We start from the raw sequence: 13,660 nt of genomic DNA on the forward strand, positions 1-13,660 counted from the left end.
CCTCTGTTTATTATTTTTTTTTGTATGTGTGACGAGAACCCTTAAAATAAGATCTACCCTCTTAGCAAAGTTTTAAATATACAATACAGTATTGTTAACTATAGGTGCTATGCTCTACAGTAGATCTTTAGGACTTATTCATCTTGTATAACTGAAACTTTGTACCCTTTGACTAATATCTTCTCGTTTTCCCCTCCCTCAGCCCCTGGCAACCACCATTCTACTCTCTACTTCTATGAATTTGACTATTTTAGATTCCTCACATAAGCAGTATCATGAATATTTGTCCATCTGTGTGTGGCTTATTTCACTTAATATAATGTCCTCCATGTTGTTGCAAATGGCAGGATTTCTGTCTTTATTAAGGCTGATTAATATTCCATTGTATGTATATATACACCACGTTTTCTTTATCCATTTCTCCATCAATCGATATTTAGGTTGCTTTCATGTCTTGGCTATTGTGAATATTACTGCAGTGAATATGGGCGTTCAGATTTCTCTTCAAGATGCTAATTTCAATTTGTTTAGATATATATCCAAAAGTGGGATTGCTAGTTCATATGGTAGTTCCATTTTTAATTTTTTGAGAAGCCTCCGTACTGTTTCCCTAGTGACTGTACCAGTTTATATTCCCACCAACAGTGTACAGGGGTTCCCTTTTCTCCACATTCTATCCACATACCTCGCTCTTTTGTGTTTTTTTGATAATAGCCATTCTAATAGGTGTGAGGTGATATCTCATTATAATTTCAATCGCATATTTCATTGTGCTTTTGTAGTTTGACACAATCCCGATCACATATTTCATTGTGCTTCTTAGTTTGACATAATCCCATGGTCTATTTTTGCTTTTGTTGCCTGTGCTTTTGGTGTCATATCCAAGGAATCATTGCCAAGGCCAATGTCAAGAAGCTTTTTCCGTATGTTTCTTCTGGGAGTTTTATGGTTTCTGTTCTTATGTTTAAGTCTTTAATCCATTTTGAGTTGATTTTTGTATATGGTATAAGATTAGGGTCCAGTTTTATTCTTTTACGTGTGGATAACCAGTTTTCCCAGCACCATCTATTGAAGAGACTATCCTTTCCCCATGGTGTAGTCTTGGCACCCTTGTCGAAGATCAGTTGACCATATCTGCGTGTGTTTGTTTCTGGACTCTCTATTATCTTCTGTTGGTCTATATGTCTGTTTTTATGTCAGTACCATACTGTTTTGATTACTCTAGCTTTGTAATCTATTTTGAAATCAGGAAGTGTGATGCCTCTAGCTTTGTTCCTCTTATTCAAAATTGCTTTGGCTATTTGGGATCTTTTGTGGTTCTATATGAATTTTAGCATTGTTTTCTATTTCTGTAAAAAATACCATTGGAATTTTGATAGGTATTGCCCTGAATCTGTAGATTGCTTTGGGTAGTATGGACATTTTAAGAATATTCTCCAATCCATGAACAACTTTCCATTTATTTGTATCTGCTTTAATTTCTTTCATCAGTTTTTTTATAGTTTTCAGTGTACAAGTGTTTCACCTCCTTGGTTAAATTTGTTCCTAAGTATTTATTCTTTTTGATGCAGTTGTGAATGGGATTGTTTTCTTAATTTTGTTTGTGTTAATTTTGTTTTCTTAATTTTATGTTCTATGAGATATATAAATATTACATATGTTACATAATAGCTATCTATTTTTCATCATTAATATCATTATAGTATAGCATTTTCATATAGTATTATCTCATTTGATCTTTGCAATCATGGAAAGAGTTATTCAAGATAAACATTGTCTGATGGATTTTTTTTTAAGTAATAACAGTTGTAACTTTGGAGACCTAACTTAGAAGCTCCTAAATGATGTAGTTTCCTAGGCTAAATTAGTAATTGTAAAACAACATGCCTTTAGAGTTAAGGTTGATGTCCTTTTTTTTCATTTGAGGTTTCTTGTCATATGACCAAAAATAAGGCTATTTCTGTATCTTAGCAGTGCTAATTGTATTCCTCCAATTTAGTCCAATGTTTCTCAAATGAAGGCTATTGGTAAACACCAGAAAGGTCCTTTTGTATAAAAAAGTTATAGAACTCCAGGCAAGTGATATATGGCATTACTGGTAAATGTAGGTCATACAAATGAGTAACTCAGCCTCTCCACCTTCTGAAAACCCTTAGATATTAAAATCTGCAGCCATGCCAAGAAGGATTTGGGGAAAAAGGAAAGAGTTGGGATAGTTTTTAATTGGTTTTCTAAAGTAATGATGGAAGTAGAGATTTGATGGAGTTGTGAGAAAATTATTTTTGAAATCTATTGTTTAACCACAAATCTAAAACAGAATTACTTGTCTATTAACAGAAATGGTGAAAAGTTTTTTTTAAAGTAATTTGTATTACTGGTATTTGAAATGGCTAGAAGCACCAGAAGAAATATTTGAATCAAGTTGAGGTAGAAAATAGGATTAAGATTGAGTTTTATACACCAAAAATAAATATAACCTCATCACTTTAAACACACACTCACAACACAAGATGGAATAAGTTGTGCCAACAATAAGTTAGAAGGGGAAGAGGAAAGGGATCAAATTGACTTAGTCTAAGGAAATAAGAGGTCATCAGATAACGGACTATCTCATCCATGAGATTTTTTATACAAACTTCATGGTAACCACTAAACAAATAATCAGAACAGAGTCACATACAATAAATAAAGAGAAAACTAAAAGAATCATCATACAGAACTACCAAACTGAATTGGTAGTCGGAAACACATGAGACGAGAAACAAAGGAAATTGCAAAAGAACCAGAAAATGAACAAAAAAATAGCAACATTAAGCCCTCATATATCAATAATCACTCTAAATGTAAATGGATTGAGTTCTCCAATCAAAAGACACAGAGTGGCGGGATGGATTAAAAAGCAAGACCCAACAATATGCTGCCTCCAGGAAACAGATCTCAACTCGAAAGACAAACACAAGCTCCGAGTGAAAGGGTGGAAGACAATACTCCAAGCTAATGGCAAACAAAAGAAAGCAGGTGTTGCCATACTCATATCAGACAAAGTAGACTTCAAAATAAAACAGGTAATGAGAGACAAAATGGGGCAGTATATAATGATAAAAGGGACACTCCACCAAGAAGACATATCAAATATACATATATATGCACCCAACACAGGAGCACCAAAGTATATAAAGCAACTATTAACAAACCTAAAAGGAGATATTAACAACAACACAATAATAGTACGGGATCATAACACCCCACTTACGTCAATGGATAGATCATCCAGATAAAAAGTCAATAAGGAAATAGTGGACTTAAATGAAAAACCAGACGAGATGGACTTAATAGACATAAACAGAGCAGTCCATCCAAAAGCAGCAGATTACACATTCTCAAGTGCGCGTGCAGCATTCTTAAGGATGGACCATATGTTGGGAAACAAGGCAAGCCTCTATAAATTTAAGAAGATTGAAATCGTAGCAAGCATCTTTTCTGATCATAATGCTATGAAACTAGAAATCAACTGGAAGAAAATAACCGGGAAAGTGACAAATATGTGGAGACTAAACAACATGCTACTGAACAACCAATGGATCATTGATGAAATTAAAGGAGAAATCAAAAAATATCTGGAGACAAATGAAAATACGCCCTACCAACTCATATGGGATGCAGCAAAGGCAATCCTGAGATAGAAACTCATAGCGATACAGGCCCACCTTAACAAACAAGAAAAAGCCCAAATAAGCAACCTTAAACTACACCTAACAGAACTACACAAAGAAGAACAAAGCCCAAAGTCAGCAGAAGGAGGGACATAATAAAAGTCACAGCAGAAATAAATGAAATTGAAACCAAAAAACAATAGAAAGGATCAATGAAACAAAGAGTTGGTTCTTTGAGAAGATAAACAAAATTGACAAACCCTTAGCCAGACTCACTAAGAAAAAAGAGAAGGCTCAAATAAATAAAATTAGAAATGAAAGAGGAGGGCCGGCCCTGTGGCTTGGTGGTTAAGTGCGCGCGCTGCGATGCTGGTGGCCCGGGTTCGGATCCCGGGTGCGCATCGAGGCACCGCTTCTCCGTTCATCCTGAGGCCGAGTCCCGCATACAGCAACTAGAAGGATGTGCAGCTACGACATACAACTATCCACTGGGGCTTTGGGGGGAAAGAAATAAAATAAATAAAATCTTTAAAAAAAAAAAAAAAAAAGAAATGAAAGAGGAGAAATTACAACCGATATCATAGAAACAGAAAGGATTATAAGAGGGCCGGCGCCATGGCTTAGCGGTTAAGTGCGCGCGCTCCGCTGCTGGCAGCCCGGGTTCGGATCCCGGGCGCGCACCGACGCACCGCTTCTCCGGCCATGCTGAGGCCGCGTCCCACATACAGCAACTAGAAGGATGTGCAGCTACGACGTACAACTATCTACTGGGGCTTTGGGGGAAAAAATAAATAAATAAATAAAATTATAAAAAATAAAAAATAAAAAAAAAAGATTATAAGAAAACACTGTGAAAAACTAACTATATGCCAACAAATTGGACAATCTAGAAGAAATGGATAAATTCTTAGACTCACACAACCTCCCAAAACTGAACCAAGAAGAAATAGAGAATCTGAATAGACCACTCACAAGTAAAGAAATTGAAACCCTCTCCAAAAAATAAAAGTCCAGGACCAGATGGCTTCTTTGATAAAATTGAATGAATTTCACCAAACATTCAAAGAAGATTTAGTACCTGTCCTCTTCAAACTATTCCAAAAAATTGAAGAAGATGGAACACTTGCTGACACATTCTACAATGCCAACATCACCCTGATACCAAAGCCAGACAAGGACAATACAAAGAAGACAAACTACAGGCCAATATCGCTGATGAATATAGATGCAAAAATCATCACCAAAATGTTGGCAGACTGAATACAGCAATATGTTAAAAAGGTCATACGCCATGACCAAGTGGGATTTATACCAGGGACACAAGGATGGTTCAACATCCACAAATCAGTCAACGTGATATACCATGTTAACAAAATGAGGAGTAAAAACCATCTCAATAGATGCAGAGAAGGCATTTGACAAGATCCAGCATCCATTTATGATAAAAACTCTCAGCAAAATGGGTATAGAAGGAAAGCACCTCAACATAATAAAGGCCATATATGACAAACCCACAGCCAACATCATACTCAATGGGGAAAAACTGAAAGCCATTCCTCTGAGAACAGGAACAAGACAAGGGTGCCCACTCTTGCCACTCTTATTCAAGACAGTACTGAAGATCTTGGCTACAGCAATTAGGCAAGAAAAAGAAATAAAAGGAATCCAAATAGGCAGTGAAGAAGTGAAACTCATATTTGCAGACGACATGATTCTATATATAGAAAACCCTAAAGAATCCATCAGAAAACTATTAGAAATAATCAACAGCTACAGCAAAGTTGCAGGGTACAAAATCAGCTTACAAAAATCAGTTGCATTTCCACGTGCTAATACCGAACTAACAGAAAGAGAACTCAAAAAGATAATCCCATTTTACAATCGCAACAAGAAGAATAAAATATCTAGGAATAAATTTAATCGAGGAGGTGAAAGACCTATACAATGAAAACTATAAGACATTATTGAAAGAAATCAATGATGGCATAAAGAAATGGAAAGATACTCTATGCACATGGATTGGAAGAATAAACATAGTTAAAATGTCCGTAATACCTAAAGCAATCTACAGATTCAATGCAATCCCAATCAGAATCCCAATGACATTCTTCACGGAAATAGAACAAAGAATACTAAAGTTCATATGGGGCAACAAAAGACCCTTAACAGCCAAAGCAATCCTGAGAAAAGAGGACAAAGCTGGAGGCATCACAATCCCTCACTTCAAAACATACTACAAAGCGATAGTAATCAAAACAGCATGGTACTAGTACAAAACAGGCACACAGATCAATGGAACAGAATTGAGAGCCCAGAAATAAAACCACACATCTACAATAGCTAATCTTTGACAAAGGAGCTAAGAACATACAATGAAGAAAAGAAAGTCTCTTCAATAAATGGTGTTGGGAAAACGGGACAGCCACATGCAAAAGAATGAAAGTAGACCATCTTCTTTCGCCATACACAAAAATTAACTCAAAATGGATCAAAGACCTGAAGGTGATACCTGAAACTATAAAACTCCTGGAAGAAAATATAGGCAGTACACTCTTTGACATTGGTCATAAAGGGATCTCTTCAGATTCCATGTCTACTCAGACAAGGGAAACAAAAGAAAAAGTAAACAAGTGGGACTTCATCAGGTTAAAGAGCTTCTACAAGACAAGTGAAACCAGGATCAAAATGAATAGACAACCCACCAGCTGGTAGAAGATATTTGCAAATCATATATCTGACAAGGGGTTAATCTCCATAATATATAAAGAACTCACACAACTGAACAACAAAAAAACAAAACAACCCGATCAAAAAATGGGCAGAGGATGTGAACAGATAATTTCCCAAGGAAGATATGCAGATGGCCAGGAGGCATATGAAAAGATGTTCAACACTACTAATCATCAGGGAAATGCAAATCAAAACTACACTAAGATATCACTTTACACCCATTAGAATGGCTATAATCACCAAGACCAAAAACAACACATGTTGAAGAGGTTATGGAGAAACGGGAACCCTGATTCACTGCTGGTGGGAGTGCAAACTGGTGCAACCTCTATGGAAAACAGTATGGAGATTCCTCAAAAAATTAAAATTAGAAATACCTTATGATCCAGCTATCCACTATTGGGTATGTATCCAACGAACCTGAAATCAACAATCCAAAGAGACTTATGCACCCCTGTGTTCATTGCAGCATTAATCACTATAGCCAAGAAGTGGAAGCAACCCGTGTCCCTCGACTGATGAGTGGATAAAGATGTGGTATATATATACAATGGAATACTACTCAGCCATTAAAAAAGACAAAATTGTCCCTTTTGCAACAACATGGATGGACTTGGAGCGTATTATGTTAAGCGAAATAAGCCAAGGAGAGAAAGACAAACACCAGGACGGAGAGAACTGTTCGGTGGTTACCAGGGACAAGGGGGTTTACGGGTGGGCACAAGGGGTGAAGGGAGGGCATTTATATGGTGACTGACAAAGAATAATGTACAACTGAAATTTCACCATGTTATAAACTATTAAGACATTAATTAAAAAAATAGATTGAGTTTTATGTTAAACCCCTTATCTAGATAGCTCAGGAATCCGTAATCCATATTTTGTCCTTTTTCCCCTCTTTACAGCATCATCACCAGGCAGGAGTTCAATATATGGCAGTTTTTCAGATGGTATATGATATGTTTCCTTTTACCTTTTATTATACTTGTGCTTATTTTCTTTATCTTCTTATTTGTCCCCAAGTTTCACCACTCCCATTAAGTAATTTGGGTCAAATACTTCAAAGCTTTCTCACAAAACTAACGTACTAAGCATGCTTTGTACTTGACCACTACATGCCGCGAATAATTATGAAAGAAATAGGTCTTGTGTCTCAAGGAACTGTCAGTCTAATGGGCACTCAGATGTTCTGCTTTTTCTTCTGTTTTTGGCTAATCTCTGCCTTATTTTCTCCTGGTGGAATTTGTGTTTTCTTTCTCTATTGGAAATACTTAAATTATGAAACATAAATTGATAGTCTTTATTACTCCTATCCTTAGATGACAGCAATCGGAAATCAGAGCTTGGAAACTGGTCTCCATCAACCTCCAGCCAACGTAAGTTTGTCTATTCAGTCTTATAAAGTGAGTGTTTAAACTCACTTTATATTGGTGATCCATAATTGTTTTTAAATTTTTTGATAGCAAAATAACTTAATGCTATGTGAAGAATTGTATTTTAAGCACTTCAGAGGAAAAAGTAGATATCTTACTAGCAGTGAAATTCTTTAAGGACAAACTATATGAAACAACATCTGGTTTTTCTCCTTCACGTTATTGTCCATAAGGCCAAAAGTAAAAGTTAATAAGTAAAGCTACTGAAATCAACTGAGTGATTTGCTAGTCAAAAAGACTAGCTTACTCAAAAGAAAGACAGCACATAGAATGACATAATGGGATTACCATGGGTTTTAGAGTCCACAGACCTGTATTTGAATTATATTGGATCACTTACCTTCTGTATTGCCTTGGGGCAAATTTCTTTAATTCTCTAAGCCAGTTTATTATCCTGAATGAGTACCAAGAAAATAACAGATTCTCAGACTTTTTGGTCTCAGTACCACTTTCCACCAGCAAAATTAATAAGTACCCCAAAGAGCTTTATATTTTTTTTTATTTATTTATTTTTTGTGAGGAAGATCAGCCCTGAGCTAACATCTGTGCTAATCCTCCTCTTTTTGCTGAGGAAGACCAGTTCTGAGCTAACATCTATTGCCAATCCTCCTCCTTTTTTTTTTCCCCTAAAGCCCCAGTAAATAGTTGCATGTCATAGTTGCACATCCTTCTAGTTGCTGTATGTGGGACGCCGCCTCAGCATGGCCAGACAAGCGGTGCGTCGGTGCGCGCCCAGGATCTGAACCCCGGGCCACCAGCAGCAGGGCATGCGCACTTAACCACTAAGCCACGGGGCCGGCCCAAAGAGCTTTGTTTTTAATATGGGCTATACCTGTCCATATTTACCTTGAAATTAAAAGGGAAGATTTTTAAAAAGATTTATAAATTTATTTTTAAATAATTTAGTAAGAAGAGCGACAAATTGCTTTATATTTTTTCTAATCTCTTTAATGTCTGGCTTAATAAAATGGAGCTGGATTCTCATATCTGCTTCTGCATTGGTCTGTTACAGTGTATTGTTTTGGTTCAAGTATCTGCAGAAAATCCAGCTTTATACAGATATGTAGGATTTTAATTGTCTTCAGATAATTGTGGATATTCTCTTCTGATACTCTCTAAAACTCAGACTCAACAAGTGGTAGTTTCTAAATGTTATTTGAAATGTGAAATACGAAATCATATTAATGAACTTGTATTCTATTACTTTAAAATCCATTGGTCTTGTACTTTGAATGGAATGTCATAGGCTGGTCATTTGGAAAATATTGGTTCACAAAGTTATGTAAATCTTCCATATGTTGAGACATTTTATAACACAATATAAAAAGATCACATTTGTTAATATCACCACCAATCTCAAGACAAAAAAGTCTTTAAGTATTGGGAGCTGTCAAGTTCATGGTGGCAGATAAAATATTTCTACAATCCTAATTTTCACTTGAAATCTTGAATTTTATAATTGGTAACAAATATTGTCAGTTGTTTTCCCAGAAGCAACAGGCTCACTTTGTTCATTTTCAAAAAAATGTCTGCCACATATTCAAGTCTGACTAACCACAGTTTGTCACTTGTTCTTTCAAGTAAAAATTCCATGAAAAAAGCACTAGTTCATCTTACAACTCAGTTGCACAAAGTTCTTTTCCTGGAGACAACCACTGTACTATGCTATGCAGCAGAAGTGCTTTATGTGTACTTTCCATTTCTTCACATAGGCTATTAAGATTTATACTCAAAGGTTGAGTTTTAATAAAATAAATAATTTTAACTGCTTCATGAAAGACATTCTTAAGTGAAACTGATAACCTTGAATGAATGGCCATGAAGAATACAAAGACTGTACTAGTACATTTTGGTGCCACTGCCCTGTGATTCATGCTAAAGTATCAGTCATTTTCCCACCATGGCTTTTTGCACCATCAATGCAAATGTCAATGTGGTGGAAAAAGTCAAATAATGTCTTGGTGCTATGAGAATAGCTTTAACCTCAAGGATAACCTTCCCCTTGAAAGGATCTCGAGGTACCCCACCAACCACACTTTGAGAACTGTTGCTCTAAAAGGTCCGTAGTACAATTATCATCCAAAAGCAGTTAGTCAATAAATAGAAGGTGTGGAAGTACTACTGTTGCTAACATATTAAATGATTAAATGAAGTAGTATATGAGAAAGTGCTTTATAAACTGAAAAGCACTAGATAAAAGTAAATTGATATAATTATTGCCAATAATAATTAGAGATGAGTTGCAGACTAAATTCTACCAGTGTTAACTTGCATGCCACAAAAGATAGGCATCAGTGCAATTAAAAGGACAGCTAGCTATTATCATATATGGTAGATGTTCACTTATAGTACATCTTTTTCTTTATTCCTTTATATGCCTTAAACACATTCCACCTTGGATAACTAGCCAAGTAAACTCTGAGTTTCTAAATTAAAAAATATTTTAAGTATCTTTTAATATTGTTTACCTCCCAAATATTAGCAGGTAGTAATAAATTTTATAAATTTTTAAATAAATTTTTTTAATTTAGAAATAAATTTTATAAATTATATTATTTTTGACTTGCTTATGCTATTTCATATATTTAAATTCTACGTTTTCCTCTGAGACTTTTTATCATTTTGATATTGAAGAGACGTATGCATACTTATACACATAACTTTAAAACCTCTGGGTGAGATTTTCTTGAAAACGTGAGAAATTATATCTTTAAGAAAGTAAATTATCAGCTCCCTTTTTTAAATTTCTTTCTCTTTTATCTAATGTTTATAAAGATTAATATTGATTTTAAAAGTCACTTGCCCTTGAATCTAAGAAAATAATATTTGTATCTGTCATTTTTTTTTTCCTGAGCAGAAGTCACTGGACAACCCAAAAATGCACCTTTTGTCAAGATGAAGTTGTATTTGCCACTTGTTCTGATAGCTGCTGTCGCCACTGGGAGCTTTTGGTTCACTCGTACTCCTGAGGTAGAAACCACTGCTGTTCAGGAGTTCCAGAACCAGATGAAACAACTTATGGATAAGTACCAAGGTCAAGATGAGAAGCTATGGAAAAGGAGCCTAACATTCCTGGAAAAACATCTTAATAGTTCCCAACCTCGGCCTCAGCCTGCTATCTTGCTGCTCACTGCTGCCCGAGATGCTGAAGAAGCACTCAGGTGTCTGAGTGAACAGATCGCTGATGCCTATTCTTCCTTCCGTAGTGTCCGTGCCATCCGGATTGATGGGGCAGACAAAGCTACTCGAGACAGCGATGCTGTCAAACTAGAGGTAGATCGGGAACTGAGCGATGGATTCAGAAATGGCCAGAATGCAGCTGTGGTACACCGCTTCGAGTCACTGCCTGCAGGCTCCACTTTGATCTTCTATAAGTATTGTGATCATGAAAATGCAGCCTTCAAAGATGTAGCCTTAGTCCTGACTGTGTTGTTGGAGGAGGAGACACTTGGAACCAGTCTAGGCCTAAAGGAAATTGAAGAAAAAGTGAGGGATTTCCTCAAAGTCAAGTTCACCAACTCGGACACACCCAACTCCTATAAACATATGGACCCAGACAAATTGAGTGGGCTCTGGAGCCGTATTTCTCACTTAGTCCTGCCTGTGCAGCCTGAAAATGCCCTGGAAAGGGGCAACTGCTTATAAGGGATGATACAAGAGAAAATCATGTCTCAAGTTCTGAGAATTTTTCAGACTTTCTAACCAGAGACCGGATTCAGAGCTCTTTTTGAAAGAACTGGTTTCTTTTTAAAGGAAGTTAAGTTCTTATGTAAACATGGAACATCTAAATCATATATTCAACCTAATCTGTTACTTGAGAGAATCATTTCTCTATTTCCATGAGATCTGTGTTAATGGTGTCTGAGGACTATGAATTATATGCAGTCCCATAGAGGATCTATTTAGATTCTGTGCTGAATCATTGCTATGATATGACCAGTGGGAGGGAGTAGGTCTCTTCCTATGAATCTTCCCAGTTTTTTAACTTAGATTTTTCACCGAGTTTGTTGAGTCATTAGTAGGACAGCTCCCTAAATGCAACCGGTGGGTTTTCCCATTTTGTTCTCTTTTATATCATTTAGGTGTGAGTTCCTTAGTCAGCTTCTGCTTATAGGAACGAAAGTAATAAAAGGTCATCTGAGTGTGTTTTTGGATTTTTTTTCCTTTGTTTTTGGAAGGCAGGAGGAGGAAGCAAGGGAAAAGAGAGAAATTTTGGAATGGGGAAGGAAAGGGGAAGAAAAAAGTCTGCAAGATGAAATGTTAAATTAAGCCACTGAGACTTAGTCAAACTTAGTTATATGAACTCCATTCTCAGTGAATTCTCTTGGGATTTGTTTTTCACATGTTTTTTTTTCCCCTTTAAGAAATTTTTGGTTCTCCTAAGGATTTTGAAGCATGTATATCATGAAGTTTTGTATATTTGTCCATTTGACTCTTAAGGGTAGATAAATTCAGAGCAGTTTATTTTGGACATATCCTGAAGCTATTGTTTGAGTTAAGATATATAATTTCGGGAATTGGTAAACCATTTGTTAACCAGCTTTCTTGCACTATTGAAGAAGGATTTAATTTTCTGCGTGTCCACTTGTAGTAGTCTAAGTCCTTGAATGGCGCCCTTATAACAAATGTGAAGATTTACTATGTACCTGATAGATTTTATTGAGTGCCTCAAGCCAAAAAGAAAGTAAACTTTATACCTTATATGAAGAATGTTAAAATGTACTACTGTACATTACTATTATAGTATTTCAGTTGTAACTTTGCATCTATAACAGCTTGCTTATCTATCAACTGCTTTGGTTTCTTAGAATCTTAAAATTCTAGATCCACCTTGTTTTTTTATTGTCTACAAACCTTTAAATGAAAATACTGTTTTTAGAGTACTAGAGCGAGTCATTGGCTTCATCATATACCTTTTGAGGGTCCCATGACTGGTAGTAGAGTCTGGTCTAGTTTCTTCCCACTAGGACTACCAGTATTCATAAATTTAGACCCCTTATTGTAATTCCTTCCTGACCGTCAAAAGTCAGGTCATCTGATTTATAGAGGATTCTAAAACAAAAGTTTTTAAGAAGGCTTATTTTATACATATATATTATATGGAGAAGCAAATGTTTTTATTAAATGTTTCACTGACCAAAATAATTTTAAAGTAATTAATGTTACTTATATCTTTCAAGAAAAATAATTGTAGCAGCTGATCTGTAAATGACTTTAAAAGCTATTTTAGTAATTTAAATAAATTTACTTTCTTGGTTTGTATTTTCTGTATGTGTTGTAAACTTAATAATTCATAAACTTTTTTTTTAATTAATCCTAGAATTTTCCTTACACTGGAACAATTTTAGTGACTTCTGCTAGGAGAAACAAAGGTCAAAGAATGGGAGCCATTCACAGATACATTGGTTAGAAATATAATTGCCATGATTTTCTGTTTCATCCAGGGATTTTGAATTATCACTAAAATGGAATTAATTTAGCTATTCCCAATTTGGCAAAAGACTCTCCAGCACTGTTTCTCAAATTTTTCATTCTCATTTCCCTAAAGAACCTTTTTTTTTTTTTGGTGAAGAAGACTAGCCCTGAGCTAACATCTGTTGCCAATCCTCCTCTTTTTGGTGAGGAAGACTGGCCCTGGGCTAACATCTGTGCCCATCTTCCTCTTTTATGTGGGATACTTGCCACAGCATGACTTGATGAGCAGTGCATAGGTACGTGCCTGGGATCCGAACCTGTGAACCCTGGGCCGCCGAAGCGTGTGCGAACTTAACCACTATGCCACCAGCCCAGCCCTGCTGAAGAACCTTTTTAGATACATATTTTTTTCTAATTGTCTACCCCTAT

The 13,660-nt window shown here is 35.9% G+C and overlaps 1 protein-coding gene across 2 annotated transcripts in view; it reads left to right on the forward strand.

Moving 5' to 3' along the window:
• Nucleotides 1-13,078, forward strand: part of TOR1AIP1 (torsin 1A interacting protein 1) — a 39,021-nt gene extending 25,943 nt beyond the window's left edge. Inside the window, exons 10-12 of one of the 2 annotated variants that reach the window (XM_087438542.1) lie at nt 7,289-7,333; nt 7,703-7,759; nt 10,674-13,078. In XM_087438542.1, coding sequence (XP_087294668.1) covers nt 7,289-7,333; nt 7,703-7,759; nt 10,674-11,461 — 890 coding nt within the window. In that variant the 3' untranslated portion in view covers nt 11,462-13,078. The remainder of the gene's footprint in view (nt 1-7,288; nt 7,334-7,702; nt 7,760-10,673) is intronic. The other variant, XM_087438546.1, reaches the window with a different exon arrangement.
• The last annotated feature ends 582 nt before the right edge of the window (nt 13,079-13,660 follow it).

Source organism: Ceratotherium simum, chromosome 2, assembly GCF_057802395.1.
Source record: "Ceratotherium simum simum isolate JZ-2026a chromosome 2, ASM5780239v1, whole genome shotgun sequence".
Classification (NCBI taxonomy): Eukaryota; Metazoa; Chordata; class Mammalia; order Perissodactyla; family Rhinocerotidae; genus Ceratotherium; species Ceratotherium simum.